Source organism: Moschus berezovskii, chromosome 7, assembly GCF_049115385.1.
Source record: "Moschus berezovskii isolate FMDL1 chromosome 7, NW_MosBer_1.0, whole genome shotgun sequence".
Lineage (NCBI taxonomy): Eukaryota > Metazoa > Chordata > Mammalia > Artiodactyla > Moschidae > Moschus > Moschus berezovskii.
This window is the reverse complement of record NC_142466.1, coordinates 85,356,776-85,380,168: the sequence shown is the minus strand read 5'-3', so window position 1 is coordinate 85,380,168 and position 23,393 is coordinate 85,356,776. Positions and strand designations below refer to the sequence as shown.

Genomic DNA, 23,393 nt, shown 5'->3' with positions numbered 1-23,393 from the left:
CTCCTGGGGAACTATTCAATGGGCAATTAAGATTTGTAATCCAAATGATCTCAAAATTCTATCTCTGGGAAGTCAAGTCCAAATTAAATCAGACCAAGCTTTTAGGCTTCCAAGGATCACATTTTCTCTTTTGAGCCAGTGCATTTCAACACTTGGAACTTCTCCTCTTACAGATTATTTTCAAGGCCATCTCTGGATGCAATCTCCTATGCAAAATCTGATGTATAAAATGAAAATGGAAACTAGTGAACTCCAGCCCTCAGAGAAAGAAGCTAAGGGGGAGACACTCTAACTTCCTTCAGCAGATTTTTCAAAAGTTACTTATTTTAACCTCCTTTCTCACAAATATTACTGGAACTGCTTCTAACCCAATATACACAAAGAACCTTATGAAACAAAAATATCCAAAACTTAAGTTACTGCATATGGAAAGACTAAAGCACACTCAGCAGGGCTTTGAAATATAAAGTGTATAAGAATACTATATAATAGACATCTATTATTTAGAACATTTTAAATTGTCACTCTTCTCCCAGTGTTAACAGCGCCGAGGCAGTGAAACAGGTAACTGACACACGGCCCAGCCCTACACCTCTCTTCTCTGACTTCTCCCCAGACTTGAGAAAACATTCATGCCCAGGAGGGACCCGCCTGACCAGCCTAGCCCTAGAGGCAAGGAGAGGATGAAGAAGGAAGAGGACTAGGAACTCACATTTCGGTGATGTTCTCAGGATCTGCACTGGTAGACTCCAGCCTCGGAAATGCCACGATGCCAGGAGAAGGATCGCCGCACCAAATCCGAGAGGCGCTGCACTTGCATGATGTGGGACAGGCAAGAGCGGCCCTCCAGAAGCCCACAATCAGCCAGCAGAAGCCCCAGAGCCGCGCCATGGCGGGTCCATGCCACCTGGTCCAGGACGACATTCCTAGCCACCAGTGCCAGCCCGAGTCAGCCTGAGTGTGTGCCGCTGAGCTGTCCCGGCCGGTCTCCCCTGCCCGCGCCGAGTGGCCTTTGCCGCGCTCACCACTCTCTCCTCTCTGGTCTCAGGCGCGCAGAGCCTAGCGTGTCAGGGGCTGAGCGTGTCCTGTCGGGCGGCACCGTTCACAGTGGCAGGGGCATCTCGGGCCTTCTCACAGGGGGCGCTCCCGCCGCTCGGAGCTCCGCGGCGGCCGCCGCTGCATGGCCCAGCGAGCCGAGCACCGGCCCGCGGCGCTCCCGGGATGCTCTGGGGCTCAGGCTTCGGGCTAGACGCGCGCTGCGATCCGGGACGCACCTCGGGGCTGAGGACAAACAGATACGCGTAAGGCTGAGCTCAAGACCCCATTCGCCACTAATTGGGGTACTCTCCCTCCGCGCTCGCGTCACCCCCAGCGGGAGCCCAGCCGGGAAACTGTGGATAGATGAGTACCCAGCCCCGGCCGGCCCCAGAAATAAACTTGCCCCTCGATGGCACTGACGCCGCGGGGCACCACTGTGCCCACTCTCTCCCGTCGCCTAAGGCTGAAGGAGGGGGAAATGGGGCAAGGGACGGGATCCCATGGCACCGGCCGGGGGTAGGACTCCTTAAAGGGAGGCGCGGAGACTGCCGAGGACGCTGGTTCCGCGACGGGGCCCCCGAATGATGCTGCAGAATCCGCCACGGCCCCTGGGCGCAGGGGGCGCGGGCAGGTGGCGCGGCGCGTCCCACCTGGGAAGCCGCCGCGGCCACCCCAAGGGGGACAATGAGGGCCGAGACGACGGAGGTCACTGCCCGCGCTGCTCACCCCGGCTCCGGCGCCTACCGCCCGCCGGCGGCGCCTGGGTCCAGGCTCCTCCTGCCGCTGGGCGCGGAGCTCGGAGAGCTCGAGCGAAGCAGCGAGCGAGGCTCCTGCTCCAACCTAATTCCGGGAGCCGCCGCCGCCGCCGCCGCCTCTGCTACTGCTGGCGAAGTGACGTGAGGGCTGACGCAGAGCAGGGGCAGAAACTCCAGAAAATTAGTCTGAAATCCAAAAACACACACGCTCATACACACACAAACCCATAACACCCTCCAGACAAAAGCAACAGGGAGGGGAGGGGAATCTGGGGGCGAGCGGGGAGGAGGGAGGCATCGGTGCCACTGGCCAGAAGCAGACAGCAGCAGCATGTGGGAGTTCACACACGCGCACACCCGCACACAGCCTGGCCGTGTAGACGCGCGCGCCTGTGTGTGCGTGTGTGTGCGTGCATTTAGACCCAGGTACCTCTAAGCTGAACCATTCCCCGGCTCTGACACCTCCCAGTCCCTAATTCACACCCAGGTCTCTTCTAAAATCTCAGTAGAGGCCGTCTCCTTTTTTGAAATGGAAACCGGGCTCGGTTCAGCTCTGAAAAATGCGCTGATTCTTATTATAGGAATCCTCCCTCCCTTCTCCCTCCCCGCTGCATTCTCCTTTCCCATCCTGCCTAAAAGGGAGGACGAGCTATCCTAAAAATAAATAAATATTGTAAACACCGAAACGTGTCCAGCATTGGTAACCAAGGATAACCGCCCCCATTCCGGGTCATCTATTCGGGGATCGGTGTTTTTGGTGGGTCTTCCTGTTGGTGCTTTGGCAGAGGGAGGGCAGTCTCCAAATGCAACTCCGGCTCTCTAAGCGGGTCTTTTTTCCGGTCGTTTTCTGGCATCACACGCCCGGGAAACAGAGACATGTGAGGGGAAGGGAGCGCGCCTGACGCGTATTGGGTTCCCTAAATGCGCGGTAGCAACCCTGGCCTGTCCGATGTGTGGCGCCGCGTCATTTTATCTCATCCTTCAACCTGGCAGGATGCAGCCATTCCCAGATCTTAGCTTCACTCCCCGCGATGCCCACCCCCACGCGGGGCACCCAGAGCCCTCGCTCCCCTGCCGTACCTTGCGCGTTTTCGTGTGTGCGTGGGTGAGAGCGAACGCGTGCCTTGCGCCCGCGCTGCCCGGAGCACGACACACATCCAGCTACTGAGAAGCCCGGCGCGGGCAGAGCCTGGGGGTCTCACAAGGGACAAACGAGGTGATCCGGGAGGGTCGAGTGACAAACCGTAACTGCTCTGAGGGTGCAGTTAAATGATGGCTGCGGGGCATTCGCAAGCCTTGTCTGAGAATCCGTCTTCCCATTTGCGGCTCGGAGAGTCTCTTTTTCCGCAGTCATTTAAAAGGGAACTGGGAAAACGCACCGCAGTGCCTGACACTTCCGAGGGCTCTGGTGCCCCCGCGCGGGGAGAGAGCGCCCGGCACGCTTGGGAGCACCAACCCACGGCCGCGGCGGCGCCAGGCACTGCACGGGGGGCGCTCTCTGGCTCCAGATGCGCAACCCGCGGCGCCCGACGCGTGCGCACCCCTGCCCGACCCGTGAGCGTCTCACCAGCCCTCGCCAGCTTCCTCCCGGGAAAAAGGCTGGCAGACCTCCCCGCGACAAAGGGCGACAGGGATGGGATCTCCTCCAAAAGATAAGCATGGCCACAAATCTATCCGAAAATGCTGCGGGTAGGTAGGATGGAGAACCCTGAACGCCAAGGTGAATGCTGAGATCTCCGCTATGCCTTAAATGTTACAAGGGAACTGAAAGCATTTACCCTGGGCGCTGAGTATAAGCGGGAATCCTCGGGCAACATCCAAATGATCTCTTTGCAGGGCAGGAAGACAAGGCCAGTAGGCCTTTCCCTCACCGCCATCACTTGGCTGTGACACTCCTTGGGTGCTGAACTGGCCAGGCTGAAGTTCATTTCACTGCTCAGCCCCTCCTGGGTGAAGATGTGCCAAAGTAGAGAAGCCAAGGGCAAAAAAGTTTTGGTTCAGGTCATACAATAACATTCCTCTTCGTGTCTTGCCAGTGTCCTTAACGGAGCTGCCCCTGCGGAACACCTGGGAGAAGGGTGTGTACAGAAATACTCACATCACTCTCACATCTCCCTTAGATTCCCACTTTTCCCAGAAAAGGTCCATTTGCACCCTTCTGGCAGTAAAGTGTCAAGGTAACATCCAAAGGACTGCCAGTTTTAGAGTGGTTTGCAGACCAGAAAATTTTAATTATGTTGGAATATTTTTAGAATTTGTATTGTCAGAGATATGTAATACTAGTGTATTTAGAGTCTAAATATGCCCCTACCGAATATCTCTTAAAATTAAAACTAGCAGCCCCACTTCTAATCAGCTCTCTGTTCCTGCCCTGTTTCTTCTATAGCTCTTAACATCTTTTAATAGATAATTTACTTATTATATCATTTATAATTTACATTCATATTATTTCTCTTTCAGTAGAATATGAACTCTATGAAAGCAAGGATCTTTATTTTTTCATTAATATATCTCAAGGATGTAGTCGGTATTAAAATATATGTGTGTGTGTGTGTGTGTTTAATGAAATAAACTGAAGCTGAGTTTCCGCAAACAGGCCAGCTGCATTTTCTTAACTTTTAACCCTGCAAGTCTATCTGAATAATTCTCCCTGGACACCTTCTTTTCCATCTCCACAGTCTTTTCTGTGCTGTGAAAACTCACATCAATTCTTGGAGCCTGACTTTCTGTCTTCTCTAGTCACCAGGTATGTTCTGGCAGGAGACCAGGGACAGCCTCCCTCTATTTCACACTGGTACTTCAACATTTTCATGTACAGTGCCTGAAACACACTGGACAATCAATAACTGTTTCTTAACTGATAAAAGTACCAATCTGCCTCTATTTAAGACCTACAAGATATCAGGGCTATATAAGTGATAGTGAACAGTTTTCAGGTAAAATAGGGATAATTTCCCCAAATTCATATGAACTCTTCAAGGCAGAGATGGAGACTAAGCATTGCAGACTCTTGTCCATATTGGACCATGATGTTCCTAGAATAATGTTTCTCAGACTATTTTCACCATGTGCTGTGTGCTAAGTTGCTTCAGTTGTGTCCGACTCTGCATGACCCTATGGACTGTAGCCCCCCAGGTTCCTCTGTCCATGGGATTCTCCAGGCAAGAATACTGGAGTGGGTTGCCATACCCTTCTCCAGGGGATCTTCCCAAGCCAGGGATCGAACCGTAGTCTCTTACATCTCCTGCCTTGGCAGGTGGGTTCTTTACCACTTGCACCACCTGGGAAGCCCATGGCCTACAGTAAAAAATGCCTTTTAGATCATAATCCAATGCACATGTACATTTATGCATATGATTAATACAAAAGTTCCACTAAACAAAATTTGTTTTAATACATGGAATACAGTGATATTTTGTTTTCTCTTTTATGCCATTTCATTTTCTAGAGCTTGTAATAGCATAATAAGTTGATCTTAACATTCCATACTGGGTGATTAAAACAAAAACAGAAACACTGCCAGTTTCTGCCTCTGACTAAGGTGGAGTAACAGGGAACATTTAACCTCCCAAACAAACCAACAACACACTGAACAAAGCAACTGAAACAACAACTTTCAAGACAGTGGACATAAGGCAGTGAAGGGTGTGGCTCAGGGCAAGGGAATGCAGGCAGAGTTTAACTCCCTGATATAGCTGAAAGTTCAGGGAAATCAAGGAAGGCAGAGTTCCCAAGGACAGAAGCAGTGAAGAGGGTGATGGAGAGAGAGAGCACTCCAGAGGTCTACAGAAGGTCCATCTTAAGTACTCAGCGAAGTGCAGTACTGATTAGTACATGCAGATAATTAAACTACTTGAAAAGACAAAGGGAACAAGGTCAAAGAAACATTCAAAAGGGAAACTGAAAACATGACATATCAGAATTTGTGCTCAGTAAATCTAGGAGGGTGGGGAAGGCAGATGTTAAACAAATATTTAGACAAAGAATTTGTGCGATGCCACTAAAGCCCCTTAAAGTATTTAGGAGGAATTTAATAGCCTATGTCAGGTAGCCTACTAAATGCCTATGTCAGAAAAGAAGAAATGTCTCTAACCATTGACCTCAATTTCCACCTTAAGAAACCAGAAGAAGAACATATGAAACACAAAGTAAACAGGGGAGATGAAATAATAAAGATCAGAATGGAAAATAATGCAATTTTTTAACAAAACAGAAAAACAAGAGAGAAAATCTATGAAGCCAAAAGACAATTCTTTAAGAAGATGAGTCAAATTGATAAATTTCTTTCCAGGCTAACCAGAAATGAAAGAAAGAAGACACAGATTATCAATCAGTTCAGTTTAGTTGCTCAGTCATGTCAGACTCTTTGCTACCCCATGGACTGCAGCATGCCAGGTTATCAATAACAGCAGTGAAAGCAATGACAACATGAGAGAGCTGGAAATGTTGTGAACAATGCTATGCAGATCAAGTTGACAGTTTAAATGAAAGAGGTGTATTTCTGAGAGATAAAAGCTAACAAAGCTCACTAGAGAAGGAATAGATTACCTGAATAGTCCCATATCTATTTCAGAAGTTTAATCTATAGTTTAAAATCTTCCCATAAAGAAAACTCCATTTTGTTGTTGTAAGGCAGAAATCAGCACAACATTGTAAAGCAATTTCCTCCAAATAAAAAATAAATTTAAAAAAATTTTTAAGAAAAGAAAACTCCAGGGCCAAATGATTTTTTTGATGAATTCCACAAAATAATTAAGGAAAAATAATACCAGAAAATATTTTAAAATTAACACAATTTACCATCAGTTCAGTTCAGTCAGTTCAGTCGCTCAGTCATGTCTGACTCTTTGCGACCCCATGAATCACAGCATGCCAGGCCTCCCTGTCCATCACCAACTCCCGGAGTTCACTCAAACTCATGTCCATCGAGTCGGTGATGCCATCCAGCCATCTCATTCTCGGTCGTCCCCGTCTCCTCCCACCCCCAATCCCTCCCAGCATCAGACTCTTTTCCAGTGAATCAACTCGTCGCATGAGGTGGCCAAAGTATTGGAGTTTCAGCTTTAGCATCAGTCCTTCCAATGAACACCCAGGATTGATCTCCTTTAGAATGGACTGGTTGGATCTCCTTGCAGTCCAAGGGACTCTCAAGAGTCTTCTCCAGCACCACAGTTCAAAAGCATCAATTCTTCGGCGATCAGCAATTTACCATACTTCCATACTAAAAACTTGAAATTATATCATGATTTCAAAAAACTTAGGAAAGTATTTGACTATGTCTACCAAAGTATTTGACTACTATTAGTACTAGCCATTCTAATTCTATGTATTTCAGTTTTCAGTTCAGTTGCTCAGTCGTGTCCTCTGTGTGACCCCATGAAAACTCTTGGCAAACTAGAAATAAAAAGTAACAGCCTCAATTGATAAGTAGAATCTATGAAGAAACCTACAGCTAACATAATGCTTAAAGTGGAAAACAGAATGCTCTTTCCCAAATATCAAGAAGGCAACAAGGATATCCAATTTCACCATTTCTATTCAACATTATACTGGAGATTCTAGTCAGTACAGTAAGTCAAGAAATATAGATTTTTAAAAATCCATATTGGAAAGGAAGAATAAAACCACCTTTATAAAGAAACAACATGATTTCTTACATAGAAAACTCAATAAACTCTAACTACAAAAGTGAGTGAAGTCACTCAGTAATGTCCGAATCTTTGTAACCCCATGGATTGTATCCTATTAGGCTCCTCCATCCATGGGGTTGTCCAGGCAAGAATACTGGAGTGGGTTGCCATTTCCTTCTCCAGGACATCTTCCCAACCCAGGGATTGAACCCAGGTCTCCTGCATTGTAGGTAGACCCTTTACTATCTGAGCCACCAGGGAAGTCTTCAACTACAACAAGTTACTCATATTAATAAGTGAATTATGAAGTTTGCAGAATGCAATTTAAGTGTTTACAATTAATTGTATCATATACTAGTGATAAAAAAATCTGGAATTAAAATTTTAAAATAATACTAACTACAATAGCATAAAATATAAAATACTCATAGATAAAACACAATATAAAAAGGAAAAAATTGATAATTAGGTTTTATGAAAATTACTAATTTCTGCTCTTAAAAACACACTTTTAAGATAATGAAAAGAAAAGCACAAAATTGAGAGACTTATTCACAAATCATTTATCTAATAGTTTTCATTCCAATCCCAAAGAAAGGCAATGCCAAAGAATGCTCAAACTACCACACAATTGCACTCATCTCACACACTAGTAAAGTTATGCTCAAAATTCTCCAAGCCAGGCTTCAGCAATACGTGAACCATGAACTTCCAGATATTCAAGCTGGTTTTAGAGAAGGCAGAGGCACCAGAGATCAAATTGCCAACATCTGCTGGATCGTGGAAAAAGCAAGAGAGTTCCAGAAAAATATCTATTTCTGCTTTATTGACTATGCCAAAGCCTTTGACTGTGTGGATCACAATAAACAGTGGAAAATTCTTCAAGAGATGGGAATACCAGACGACCTGACCTGCCTCATGAGAAACCTGTATGCAGGTCAGGAAGCAACAGTTAGAACTGGACATGGAAAAACAGACTGGTTCCAAATAGGAAAAGGAGTACGTCAAGCGGGTATATTGTCACCCTGTTTATTTAACTTATATTCAGAGTACATCATGAGGAACGCTGGGCTGGAAGAAGTACAGGCTAGAATCAAGACTGCTGGGAGAAATATCAATAACCTCAGATATGCAGATGACACCACCCTTATGACAGAAAGTGAAGAGGAACTAAAGAGCCTCTTGATGAAAGTGAAAGAGGAGAGTGAAAAAGTTGGCTTGAAGCTCAACATTCAGAAAACAAAGATCATGGCATCTGGTCCCATCACTTCATGGGAAATAGATGGGGGAACAGTGGAAACAGTGTCTGACTTTATTTTTTGGGCTCCAAAATCACTGCAGATGGTGATTGCAGCCATGAAATTAAAAGACACTTACTCTTTGGAAGCAAAGTTATGACCAACCTAGATAACATGTTAAAAAGCAGAGACATCACTTGGCCAACAAAGGTCTGTCTAGTCAAGGCTATGGTTTTTCCCATGGTCATGTATGGATGTGAGAGTTGGACTGTGAAGAAAGTTGATCGACGAAGAATTGATGCTTTTGAACTTTGGTGTTGGAGAAGACTCTTGAGAGTCCCTTGGACTGCAAGGAGATCCAACCAGTCCATTTTGAAGGAGACAAGTCCTGGGTGTTCATTGGAAGGACTGATGCTAAAGCTGAAACTGCAATACTTTGGCCACCTCATGCGAAGAGTCGACTTACTGGAAAAGACTCTGATGCTGGGAGAGATTGGAGAAGGGGACGACAGAGAATGAGATGGCTGGATGGCATCACCGACTGGATGGACGTGAGTTAGAGTGAACTCTGGGAGTTGGTGATGGACAGGGAGGCCTGGTGTGCTGTGACTCATGGGGTCACAAAGAGTCGGACACGACTGAGCAACTGACCTGACCTGACCTATAGAGATGTTATAAAGAACTCGCAAAGCTTAATAATAATAAGCAATTGCAAAAGTATGCAAATGATTTCAACATGTATTTTACCAAAGAAAGTATACAGGTGGCAGATAAGCACATGAGAAGATGTTCAACATCATTAGGGGGAAATGCAAATTAAAACTATAAGGAGATACCTACATACCAATTAGAATGGCTAAAATTTTAAAAGCTTACTATATCCAGTGTTGCCAAGAATGTGAAGCAATTGGAATTCTCATATACTACTGGTGGGAGTATAAAATGACCCAGCCACATTGGAAAAGTAGAACAGTTTCTTAAAAAGTGAAGCAAACACCTATTATGCGATTCAGCCATTCTAATTCTATGTATTTCAGTTCAGTTTTCAGTTCAGTCACTCAGTCGTGTCTAATTCTGTGTGACCCTATGAACCGCAGCACACCAGACCTCCCTGTGGATCACCAACTCCTAGAGTTTACCCAAACCCGTGTCCATCAAGTCAGTGACGCCATCCAACCAGCTCATCCTCTGTCATCCCTTCCTCCTCCCACCCTCAATCTTTCCCACCATCAGGGTCTTTTCAAATGAGTCAGCTCTTCGCATCAGGTGGCCAAAGTATTGGAGTTTCAGCTTCAACATCAGTCCTTCCAATGAACACACAGGACTGATCTCTTTTAGGATGGACTGGTTGGATCTCCTTGCAGTTCAAGGGACTCTCAAGAGTCTTCTCCAACGTCACAGTTCAAAAGCATCAATTCTTTGGTGCTCAGTTTTCTTTATAGTCCAACTCTCACATCCATACACGACTACTGAAAAAACCATAGCCTTGACTAGATGGACCTTTGTTGACAAAGTAATGTCTCTGCTTTTTAATGTGCTGTCAAGGTGGTCATAACTTTCCTTCCAAGGAGTAAGTGTCTTTTAATTTCATGGCTGCAGTCACCATCTGCAGTGATTTTGGAGCCCAAAAAATAAAGTCAGCCACTGTTGCCACCCCCATCTATTTGTCATGAAGTGATGGGATCAGATGCCATGATCTTAGTTTTCTGAATGTTGAGCTTTAAGCCAGCTTTGTCACTCTCCTCTTTCACTTTCATCAAGAGGCTCTTTAGTTCATCTTCACTTTCTGCCATAAGGGTGGTGTCATCTGCATATCTGAGGTTTTTGATATTTCTCCCAGCAATCTTTATTCCAGCTTGTACTTCATCCAGCCCAGTGTTTCTCATGATGTACTCTGCACATAAGTTAAATAAGTGGGGTGACAATATACCTGCTTGACGTACTCCTTTTCCTATTTGGAACCAGTCTGTTTTTCCATGTCCAGTTCTAACTGTTTCTTCCTGACCTGCATACAGGTTTCTGAAGAGGCAGATCAGGTGGTATGGTATTCCCATGTATTTACCCAAGAGAAATGTCCACACAAAGATTTAACATGAGTATTCAGATTATTTTGTATAACCAAAAACTGGAAACAATTCAAATATTCATCAATAAGTAAATGGATAAACAAATTGTAGCATGTCCATAAAATGAAATACTTCTCAATAGTAAAAAGCAAGCAACTATTGATACCTGCCACGAAATGAATGGATATAAGAATAATTATGCTAAGTGAAATAATCCAGGCAAAAAGACTATATCCTATATATTCCCATTTTTATAAAACTATAGAAAATGTAAACTATCATGACATAAAGCAAATCAGAAATTGTTAGTGATAGGTGCAAGGAGTGGGCAGGGAAAAGCCAGAAGGAGAAATGAAATAGGGACACAGGAAAGTTTTGAGAATGATGGATGCATTCATATCTTTATTGTGGTGATGGTTTCAATATTATCAAATTGTTTATTTAAATTTGTTTAGTTTATTATACATCAGTAATTCCTTGATAAAGCTATTTTTAAAACCAGAAAGAAACACTATCCTAGATCCTCCTAAAGTCAATTTCTTATTCCCATTGAAGTGCTATTAGAACCACCCTAAAGGAAGCACTGAACTGAACTGAACTGAAAGGAAGCAGTTACAAAGTTTGGAGGCTTTTTAAAAATTCAGATTCAGTACTTTTCTAATTTTATAACAGCCTACTATGTAATAATTTTTACATTTTGGTAGCTTTTACCAGATGTAAAAGCCACATCTGGTAGCTCAAATGGTAAAGAATCTGCCTACATTGCAGGAGACCCTGGTTTGGTTCCTGGGTCAGAAAGATCCCCTGGAATGGCAACCCATTCCAGTATTCTTGCCTGGATGGGGTCACAAAGAGTTGAGTACAGCTGAGCAACTAACACTTTACATTTTGAAAAAAAAAAATTGTGAAAACTATCATTCAAAAGATAGATAGGGGTCCAACCTAAAAATAGCCTAAAGGCCCATTAATAGTAGAGAAATTCAGTAAATTACAATGCTTCCATTCTTTTTAATATTCTACACCTATTTAAAATGTTAAAACGATACACATTTACCTGGAGATATGTCCATAGTTTATTAACTGAATAAGGCAAGTTGCATTGTAATATATATTGTGCTTTGTGGATGTGTGGAGAAAGGCAAAGAATTATTGACACCAAATATAACATTGGAAACCTAGAAAGATCAGAGAGGTTGCTGGCAGAAGAAGCGGACAGATCAGAAAACTGGGAAATATTTCTTTGGTGTTCGTAACTTTCTTATCCATCACATGCCTCCTTTTCCCACATTTCCTCTTTTTGTTGCCTTTTCCCCCCTCAGATCCAGTGTTACCTGTTTCTAGAATTTCTCCCTTGGGTGGAAAGAACTGAATCTAAAGCATGTTTGTAATCTAAATAATGTTCATCACTGGATGTTTCACTTTCCTGAGAATACCTGTGTGTTAGCAGAGGAAACAGGGTAAGACATAATCCAAAGGAATTTCAGGTACCACAGAATGTACAAATGGAAAATATTTTGGTATGGAGGAAGCGCAACACTGGAGCCAGAGGCTGTTACTCATTATTATCTGCTCACTCCCTCTCAGCCCAAAGTCCTGCTTTACTGTTCAAAAGTTTTCAAATTCACATCCTCCAACTCAGTTGGGAGTCTCAAGTTTTCCTGTCTCTGCCCACATAGTCTGTGAGCTTCACGCTGCCCTGTCACTCTGAACCTTAGCCACACCCATGATATCATCCCACTTTCTTTCTTCCCTGTGTCCAAATTTTCCACTTTTAGCTCTTAGTTGTACACTTAACACACACTGTCAACACAGACTTACTTAGCTTTTATGAACACCTAAAGGGAAGAGCATATGGAGAATATCTGAGAGCTCCATGAAATTGACAGGAGACAGGGATCAAGTTCATCCCCAAGAAAAAGAAATGTACAAAAGCAAAATGGCTCTCTGAAGAGGTCTTACAAATAGCTTTGACAAGAAGAGAAGCAAAAAACAAAGGAGAAAAGGAAAGATATACATTTGAATGCAGAGTTCCAAAGAAGAGCAAGGAAAGATGAGAAAGCCTTCCTCAACGATCATTGCAAAGAAATGGAAGAAAACAATAGAATGGGAAAGACTAGAGATCTCTTCAAGAAAATTAGAGACACCAAGGGAACATTTCATGCAAAGATGTGCTCAATAAAGGACAGAAATGGTAGGGACCTAACAGAAGCAGAAGATATTAAGAAGAGGTGGCAAGAAAACATAGAAGAACTGTACAAAAAAGATCTTCACAACCCAATAATCACGATGGTATGATCACTCACACTCACCTAGAGCCAGATATCCTGGAATGTGAAGTCAAGTGAGCCTTAGAAAGCATAACTACGAACAAAGCTGATGGAAGTGATGGAATTCCAGCTGAGCTATTTCAAATCCTAAAAGATGATGCTGTGAAAGTGCCGCATTCAATATGTTAGCAAATTTGGAAAACTCAGCAGTGGCCACAGGACTGGAAAACGTCAGTTTTCATCCCAAAGAAAGGCAATGCCAAAGAATGCTCAAACCACCACACAATTGCACTCGTCTCACATGCTAGCAAAGTCATGCTCAAAATTCTCAAAGCCAAGCTTCAACAATATGTGAACTATGAACTTCCAGATGTTCAAGCTGGTTTTAGAAAAGGCAGAGAAACCAGAGATCAAATCGCCAACATCTGTTGGATCACCGAAAAAGCAAGTGAGTTCCAGAAAAACATCTATTTCTGCTTTACTGACTATGCCAAAGCCTTTGACTGTGTGGATCACAACTGTGTGGATCAGACCACCTGATCTGCTTCTAAAGAAATCCGTGAGCAGATCAGGAAACAACAGTTAGAACTAGACATGGAACAACAGACTGGTTCCAAATAGGAAAAGAAATACTTCAAGGCTGCACATTGTCACCCTGCTTATTTAACTTATATGCAGAGTACATCATGAGAAATGCTAGGCTGGGAGAAGCACAAGCTGGAATCAAGATTGCCGGGAGAAATATCAATAACCTCAGATATGCCGGTGACACCACCCTTATGGCAGAAAGTGAAGAAGAACTAAAGAGCCTCTTGATGAAAGTGAAAGAGGAGAGTGAAAAAGTTGGCTTAAAGCTCAACATTCAGAAAACTGAGATTGTGTCATCCAGTCCCATCATTTCATGGCAAATAGATGGGGAAACAGTGGAAACAGTAGCTGACTTTACTTTTGGGCTCCAAAATCACTGCAGATGGTGACTGCAGACATGAAATTAAAAGACGCTCACTCCTTGGAAAGAAAGTTATGACCAACTTGACAGCATATTAAAAAGCAGAGACATTACTTTGTCAACAAAGGTCCATTTAGTCAAGGCTATGGTTTTTTCAGTAGTCGTGTATGGATGTGAGAGTTGGACAATAAAGAAAGCTGAACACCAAAGAATGATGCTTTTGAACTGTGACGTTGGAGAAGACTCTTGAGAGTCCCTTGAACTGCAAGGAGATCCAACCAGTCCATCCTAAAAGAGATCAGTCCTGTGTGTTCATTGGAAGGACTGATGTTGAAGCTGAAACTCCAGTACTTTGGCCACCTGATGTGAAGAGCTGACTCATTTGAAAAGACCCTGATGGTGGGAAAGATTGAGGGCGGGAGGAGAAGGGGACGATAGAGGATGAGCTGGCTGGATGGCATCACTGACTCAATGGACATGAGTTTAGGTAATTCTAGGAGCTGGTGATGGACAGGGAGGCCTTATGTGCTGTAGTCCATGGGGTCTCAAAGAGTTGGACAAGACTGAGTGACTGAACTGAACAGATTGATAACTAGGTGACCCTGAAATCTACGCGTGAACCATCTATCTGACTAGATCTCATGGCAACCTCTAGATTGTTTTCCTAGTCTATGTCAATAATCTTATAACAATACCCATACCTGTCCTTGTGGTGTCCTACTTTACCAAGAGTTTTCTTATGACACCATCAAACAACTTAAAAAAAAAAAAACACAAAAACTAGGGAGTTTACTTATTCCTCAATAAGCAGTTATGGATGCCTCTTCTTTGCCACCCAGCCTAGATTTATTGCGGCAGTCATGTTCCTGGTTCCTACTCAATCAACAATTACAATCCACAGAATTTAAAGCCATATAATCCTTAAAGTTTTAAAAGTACAATTATTCAGTTGTATCAGACCTCTACAGATATTTAACTAAAAGTTAGTTCCTCCAGCTGAGGTTAGGTTAGGTTAGGTTCAGTCGCTCAGTCATGTCCAACTCTCCGCGACCCCATGAATCACAGCACGCCAGGCCTCCCTGTCCATCACCAACTCCCGGAGTTCACTCAAACTCATGTCCACAGAGTCGGTGATGCCATCCAGCCATCTCATTCTCTGTCGTCCCCGTCTCCTCCCGCCCCTAACCTTTCCTAGCATCAGAGTCTTTTCCAGTGAGTCAACTCGTCGCATGAGGTGGCCAAAGTATTGCAGTTTCAGATTTAGCATCAGGTAGTAACCCATTAATTGTCAGTTTAGTGGGTTTGATGAGGATATTTCTAATGAAATAGACTAAGCTGTACTAGAATAGAAAACATCAAGGCATATCACACATGTAAAGATAATATTATTTCATGAAACTCATTATGGGGTGGACTGGATTGTGGTATGGATGTATTTTCTCACTGTGATTCACAGTTTTGAGATCCACTCTCATTTGTAGAAATCCTCTCTACAAGGGGACATAATTCTAACTTGGCCTAACCTCCAGCAACCCTCTTTTATCAGTGTATTAGTAATAAGCACTTTATAGATTATATTAAAGTTAGTCATAAACCATCACCAACTCTTTGAGGGAAGGAATCCTTTTATTTGTCATGGTAAGAAAAAGCCCACATTCCTTTGCCTAGCTAACACTTACTGAGCAGTGACTGTGGCAAAGTATATTGCTTGGTGTTGGGAACACATGGAAAATTCAATTTATAGTCCCTAATATTCTCACCTTCAAGGGGTCCAAGGAACCCCTGATGGGGCAACACCCACCACTCATCTCGGCCCAAGCCTCCACTCTACTACGCTGATATGTAATGTGTTCCAGGAATCCAAAAGAAGGAACCTCATGTTTGTCAGTCACAGAGAAGATAGGATATCTTCTGTGCAAAGGAACAGTACATTTAAAGACAGAGGCTGGAGACAATTAAGTGTGACTAGGAACTGCAATTGGAGAAGGCAATGGCAAGCCACTCCAGTACTCTTGCCTAGAAAATCCCATGGATGGAGGAGCCTGGTAGGCTGCAGTCCGTGGGGTCGCTAAGGGTCGGACACGACTGAGCGACTTCACTTTCACTTTTCACTTTCCACTTTCACACATTGGAGAAGGAAATGGCAACCCACTCCAGTGTTCCTGCCTGGAGAATCCCAAGGACGGGGGAGCCTGGTGGGCTTCCGTCTATGGGGTCACACAGAGTCGGACATGACTGAAGTGACTTAGCAGCAGCAGCAGCAGGAACTGCAATCGGAGAAGGCAATGGCAAGCCACTCCAGTACTCTTGCCTAGAAAATCCCATGGATGGAGGAGCCGGTAGGCTGCAGTCCATGGGGTCGCTAAGGGTCGGACACAACTGAGCGACTTCACTTTCACTTTCACACATTGGAGAAAGAAATGGCAACCCACTCCAATGTTCTCGCCTGGAGAATCCCAGGGACGGGGGAGCCTGGTGGGCTTCCGTCTATGGGGTCACACAGAGTCGGACACGACTGAAGTGACTTAGCAGCAGCAACGTTGTCATCTAACAGAATACCTTACATGGAGCTCCATATATGTTAGTTGAACTAAAGTTAATCCCATTTTGTACACCTCTAATTGCAGAGAGTCGGACACGACTGAGCGACTGAACTGAACTGAACTGAATTACTATAAAGTTCTATGTTTGTGAAAGTCTGTATCTGATTCCCTAATAATTTTCATCCTTTGTGCCTTAGTTTAAACCTCTTAGCTACAAACGAAAAAAACGTGAAATCCTTTTTCCATGTCACATTCCTTTCAATATTCAAATGTAATGTTTATGTCCTCTTTAAATATCTTATCCATTTCTTATTACCTATTTCCAAGGGTTTCAACATCATTGTGATCCTCAAGGTCCGTAATGCTCTACCAATATACTTCTAGACCCAAGCTGTCCAGTACGGTAGCCAATTCCATGAGTGGTTAAGTACTTTAAATGTGTCCAATCCAAAATGAAATGTGCTATATGTGTGAAATAAACACTTACTGTAAAGATTTAGTGGGGGGAAAAAAGAAAGAAGGAAAAGTCAAGAAAAAGAAAAGAAAAGATCTCATTAAAAATTTTTATATTTATTTACATTGGAATAATATTTTGAATTTATTATGTTACATAAACTATATCACTAATATCACTCATGTGTTTCTTTTTACTCTTTTTAGTGTGGAAAAATCTATTTACTTTTGTTTTAAAAAAATTGTCAACTCAACATTTATCCTTCCTAAAATCCTCATTGCTGTTATCTCTGATTCGGTGACCCAGATAATTGAATTTTTTGGACTCTTTCATATAATCTTACAAAATCTTAAATCTTGCATCCAATATTTTAATTGCTCTTCCTATATTTTTTCACCTGAAGTTTTAATATACATGCTTTCCAAGAATCCATTCAAATCATTGACAAAAATTATTTAACATGATATGTTCAAACATTCAACTAGAGTCATTATTTAGGCTGATGTTCATTCCTCAAGTAATTAATTCATCTTTACACTGAATGTGGATGTTTAACCAAGAATTCACCAAACTGAATTTCATATGGTGTCTCCCTGGAACTTTGGCCTGAGCTATCTATGTGCCACACACCCAATTGCATAAAGACCAAGCTTGTGTTGTCCACTAGTAGTTCTTTGTTTTGGGTTTTGATTTTATTTTCTTTTTTTTCAATACCCTTGAACTCATCTCTCATGCCAACTCCAGATCTGTCCTCACTCTCACCTGATGTCAACAAAGAACTCATATTCTGGCTTTTTTTACCTAAATCTCCAGTTCTTCCTTTGGTCCCTCTTCATCCTTACACCCTGTTTCTATAATATTGAAATATCAGCTCCTCCAAATGAACTTGTCTTAACTGTCCTTTCATTACTTGTTGCACTGGGTCATCTTAGATAAAAATTCCTCCTTTATAGCTTAGGCTTATGAAACTCAACTACAGCCTACCTGTCTAAATTTGCACTCCTTCTCCTTTCCCTTTATGGGGAAAGATTGGGCTTAAAGAACAGAAATGTAGAGTAGGCAAGTGAGGGATGATCTGAGAAATAGAATGAATAGAAATTTCACTCTGGAAACCACTTTTGCCCCTTTTTATATAACTGAAGTATTTTCTATTCTGTTCTGCCATGTGCCGTCTCTTCCCAAGTATTACTTCCACTTGTTCCTTGATGACATAAATAAGGTTGGGAATGACCTTTATCATCTTTGCTGCCATTTTAAAATGTTATGTTAAAAAATGTTATGCATTTCTTTCAGGTACGGATGTCAGGTTCTTGTTAACCACCCACATGGGTGCCAAGTCTCTTCAGTAGTGTCCAGCTCTTTATGACTCTATGGACCATGGCCCACCAGGCTTCTTGGTCCATGGGGTTTTCCAGGCAAGAATACTGGAGTGGGCTGCCATGCCCTCCTCCAGGGGATCTTCCCTGACCCAAGGATTGAACCTGTGTCTCTTACACCTATCTGAATTTTCCTCATGGGGATCATTCATGACTATGTAGTCAGAATTTTATATTTTAGAGCTTGCCTTCTCCTTCAAATCAATGTTCTCTTGTAGAAACAGCTGGTCAAAGACTTTTATCTGTTTTTTCTAAAAAACAAAACCAAAACCAAAAAATGAACAGTGTTATCTGAAGTCTAGGATTTATGACAGTCTTCTCAACAGCCCCTATTTAGCCAGTATGATCTCTAGTGCTGCAGACAGGGCAATCTTGTGGGTGTCCATGGGCCTATCACGAGTGTCCTGCCCTCCTCATCCACTGAATCCTAGGGACCCCTATAATATCCAAGCAACATTTCCTTGGGACAAGGACATATCATTGATGACTGAAGTGGAAGCATCCCAGCAGAAAAGAGGATCAAGGGGGCAGAATCAGGCTGAATCAGGGTTGCTTGACCCTCCTTTCCAATTAGAGATGCTCTTTGTGAGACTCAAATTTTGTGCTGTGCTTTGATTTAAAAAGAGAGACTCCTCATTCCTCTGCACACATATTCTCTTCCAAAGTTGTGATTTTAACAAAAAGAACTGAAGAACACCTGTGTGGAAGGCTTATATTCCTAAGTTTTTCCTTTTCTGAGTTAGGTAGGATGGAAGTTAAACAGCTTCAGTAAAGAGACCCCAGAATACAGTAGCCCAAACAAGCAGAAAATTTGTTTCTTTCTCATATCACAGTTTAGAACCAATGCACGTTCCAAGAAGGATGTGTGGGCCTACTTCGTGGGGTTATTCACAGACTCAAGCTCCTCTGAGGGTGTATCTTCAGGTACTAATTCTCCAGCCTGTAGGAAGGAAGACAACAGGAAATGGTGGGCAAATAATTTCCTTCTGAGGAAATGATGAGGAAGTTTACATCACTTCCACTTATTTCTCTGGTAAGAATTTAGCCAAGAGGCCATTCCTTTACCTCAAGGGTCGGGAAATATAGTCATTTAACTGCATCTGACCAAACGTTCTGAGAAATTTGAAGCAGGAGGTTCTATTACTCAGGAGAAGAAAAGGAAAATGGACACTGAGACCAATCAGCAACATTTGCCACCATTTTCTAAATAGAAGTTCAGCAACATACAGTCTAGATTTTTCCTGACTGAATAATCTTTAATTTAAAACAGTATTTAATGGACAATTTAAACTTCCAGTGACACCTTGACACCTTCCCTTGCAGTCCCTGAGGAAAAACAGTCTTTCTGCCCCATTGATCCCTTCAGCTAACTCTGATGTCAGCCTTTTACACACGACTTCACTAATAAATATACACATAATACTGTGAGTGGCAAAAACTACTGCCTTCATTTTCATTTCTAAGGATAGCTCCAAATTTTAACTAGTACGCTAAAAAAAATCTATAGGGAACATAACTTGTTTGTGCTGTTCCTTCCAGTATCTTTAACTAAAGCTTTCTCCCCATTATCAAAATAATAATAATTATGAACTGACATAGAAAAGGACTATCTGCAGCGTCTTGCAATATTCTCACCTTTGCTCTAGAAACCATTAGGCTTGAGTTTCAGTTTCAACCATGCTACTTACTAACTTGTGTTGCGTTTCTGGAAAGATAATTTACCTGTTCTAATCCTCAAATTTGCAAGCTTCCTAGGTGGCACAGTGTAAATAATCTGCCTGTCAATGCAGGAGACACGCGTTTAATCTCTGGGTCAAGAAGATCTTCTGGAGGAAGAAAAGGGAACCCGCTCCGATATTCTTGCCTGGAGAATTCCTTAGACAGAGGAGCCTGGCAGGCTGCAGTCCATGGGGTCGCAAAGAGTCGGACACGACTGAGAAAATCCTCAAATTTACCTATCTGTAAAGTGAGTATGGCATTTTGGAAACATGGCTATGGATTTTTTTATACCACTCCCACTGAGAAATAGACTCCATGTCCCCTCCCTAGAATCTGGGCAGGCCTGTGAATTTCTCAGCCAATATAAAGTAATAAGGGAATCACTGGATGACTTCTGAGCCCAGATCATCAAAGAAGATGCAGCTTCCACTTTTTGCTCTGTAAGACTTGTTCTTGGAATCCTGAATCACTACATGAGAAGCCCAGCTACCCTGGGGCTAGCATGCTGGAAAACATCTCAGTCGACAGTCCCAGTGACACTCAGCTTTCCAGACATACCTAAACCCTACCTAGCCCCCACTCATAAAATGGAGCCTCTTAGATCCTCCAGATCAATCTCTCTGCCAACTGACTACCACTGAGTGGCTTATGTTGATGCCACTAGGAACAGAAGAATAATTAGATGAACCTGCTTGAATTCCTGACCCATGGAACTGTGAAGCAGAGTAAAATAGTGAAATTAATAGAAAAATTAAACCTGCTAATTTGGGGGTAGTTTTGCTACACAGCAGTGGATAACCAAAACCACAAGGGAGTAGTCAACCTCAATGGTCCCTTCTGCTCTGATATTCTAGGATTTTATGAGTTAGAAATGGAGGTACAGCTACCTCATTTTCACTGACCACAAAAATCTTCTCCATGTCTCATATTTCTCTTCCCAGATCCTCACCAGCATTACATAATTAATTAATTAACCATGCATATTTAAAGTAATTGCTCTCCAGAAAAAGGATAATTCCTGTAATGATGCAAATAATATTTGGTTATTGCTTGGGGAGATGATATTTTCTATAACCTTGGAAATTTTGAAGGTACTCTAAGACTGCTAACAACAAGCGACATCTATTGATACAAGTCAGTGAAGAGCTACCCACATCAATTTTCATATCCTGATTTCAAGGGAGATGTTTGGGAATGGTGGGTCCTTAACCATCAGAACTTCAATTCTCTTAATTGACAAATACTGCTTAGCACTGGAAATATAAAGAGAAATAAGACATAATCCCTGTCTTCCCAGGTGCCTCAGTGGTAAAGAATCTGCCTGCCAGTGCAGGAGATGGAAGGGACAAAGATTTGATCCTTGGGTTGGGAAGATCCTCTGGAGAAGGAAATGGCAACACACTCCAGTATTCTTGTCTGGAAAATTCCATGGACAGAGGAGTCTGGCAGGCTACAGTCCACAGTGTCGCAAAGAGTCAGACATGGTTGAGCAACTGAGTATGCACACATGCACTGTCTTTTAAGAGCTTTTAGGCCTATGGGAAGATGTGTAAAAGTAGATCATTTCAATTTGCATGATGTAAGACTCATGTATGGATGTGAGAGTTGGACTGTGAAGAAAGCTGATCACCGAAGAATTGATGCTTTTGAACTGTGGTGTTGGAGAAGACTCTTGAGAGTCCCTTGTACTGCAAGGAGATCCAACCAGTCCATTCTAAAGGAGATCAATCCTGGGTGTTCATTGGAAGGACTGATGCTAAAGCTGAAACTGCAGTACTTTGGCCACCTCATGCGATGAGTTGACTCACTGGAAAAGACTCTGATGCTGGGAAAGGTTGGGGGCGGGAGGAGAAGGGGACAACAGAGAATGAGATGGCTGGATGGCATCACTGACTCTGTGGACATGAGTTTGAGTGAACTCCGAGAGTTGGTGGGGGACAGGGAGGCCTGGCGTGCTGTGATTCATGGGGTCGCGGAGAGTCGGACACGACTGAGCGACTGAACTGAACTGAATTGAACTGAAGACTGAAGGTATGTGATGGGAGCAATAGGAGACAAAAGAAGAACAGAGATCTCCATCAAAGATGCAAGTATGGTTTCAAGGAAGCAATTAAAAATGACCCTTGAGCTGAGTCTTAAAGGATGCACTTGATTTCTCAGGAGAAAAGAGCAGGAGGATGGCAAGGAGGCTGGAAACAGCTGGCATGTGGATGGAACCACTGCCTGCACCTTTCCTCTGCTCTGCTCCGCAAATTAGCACCAACTGTTTATGCTGGCCTCTTGCCCCCAAACTAGACTCTAAGAGAAATTGATGACTACTTTCTTACTATCAATACTTCCTTTTGCTCTGATCAGAGTCTATCCTGTGGTCAGTCCACCCTCAGTAAAGCAGCTACTGCTGCTGCTGCTGCTAAGTCACTTCAGCTGTGTCTGACCCTGTGCAACCCCATGGACGGCAGCCCACCAGGCTCCTCCGTCCCTGGGGTTCTCCAGCTAAGAATACTGGAGTGGGTTTCCATTTCCTTCTCCAGTGCATGCATGCACGCTAAGTTGGTTCAGTCGTGTCCAACTCTGTGTAACCCTATGGACAGCAGCCCACCAGGCTCCTCTATCCACAGGATTCTCTAGGCAAGAATACTGGAGTGGGTTGCCATTTCCTTCTCCACAGTAAAGCAGCAGCCTCTCTCAATAGTTAGTGATTCTTGCCAAGACCTGCACCTGACAGGCCCTGAAACTTTTGCAACTGCTTTCATGTTTGTTTATCTCGTGTTCTTCTTTCCTTCTACTGAAGGGCCATAGCCCTTGGCTTTATATGATCTTAGAACTGTTCTAGCCTAAGTCTGATGAATAGAAAGCCCTATACACAAAGTCTGTATCATGATTGAACTTCTGAAGTCATCCCGGGGGTGGGGGGGGAGATTATTCTGTAGAACTAAATTCACCTCTTCTTTTACTTATGTATTTATTTAATGTTTTAATGTTGTGATAAAAGACACATAATATAAAACATACTGTTTTAAACAGATTTAACTCTATATTAAACATATTTAACTCTATATTTCAGGTACACTAAGTACATTCACATTATTGTGTGAAATTCATCATCATCCTTGTCTTGAATTTTTCACTTTCTTAAACTGAAACTCTGTCCCCATTAAACACTAGCTCTGCATCCCCCAACCCCTGACCCCTGGCATCTCCCAATGTACTTTCTGACTCTATGAATTTGACCTCTCATAAGTGGCAAAATTCACCTCTTCATGAACTCACCTCACATGTTTTTCACCTATGTGACTTCTCTTTCTTAAAGGACCTTCATGTTGAGTGACCTCATGCCTTATAGTATAATTTTCTGTCA

The 23,393-nt window shown here is 43.1% G+C and overlaps 1 protein-coding gene across 4 annotated transcripts in view; it reads right to left on the bottom strand.

Moving 5' to 3' along the window:
* Positions 1 to 3,120, bottom strand: part of NTRK2 (neurotrophic receptor tyrosine kinase 2) — a 409,841-nt gene extending 406,721 nt beyond the window's left edge. The window contains exons 1-3 of one of the 4 annotated variants that reach the window (XM_088838074.1): positions 2,874 to 3,120; positions 1,689 to 1,979; positions 713 to 1,281 (exon numbers count right to left, since the gene is read on the bottom strand). In XM_088838074.1, coding sequence (XP_088694200.1) covers positions 713 to 924 — 212 coding nt within the window. In that variant the 5' untranslated portion in view covers positions 925 to 1,281; positions 1,689 to 1,979; positions 2,874 to 3,120. Of the gene's footprint in view, positions 1 to 712; positions 1,282 to 1,688; positions 2,425 to 2,873 lie in introns of those variants that run through there. The other 3 variants (XM_088838072.1, XM_088838075.1, XM_088838073.1) reach the window with 3 other exon arrangements.
* Between the last annotated feature and the right edge of the window lie 20,273 nt (positions 3,121 to 23,393).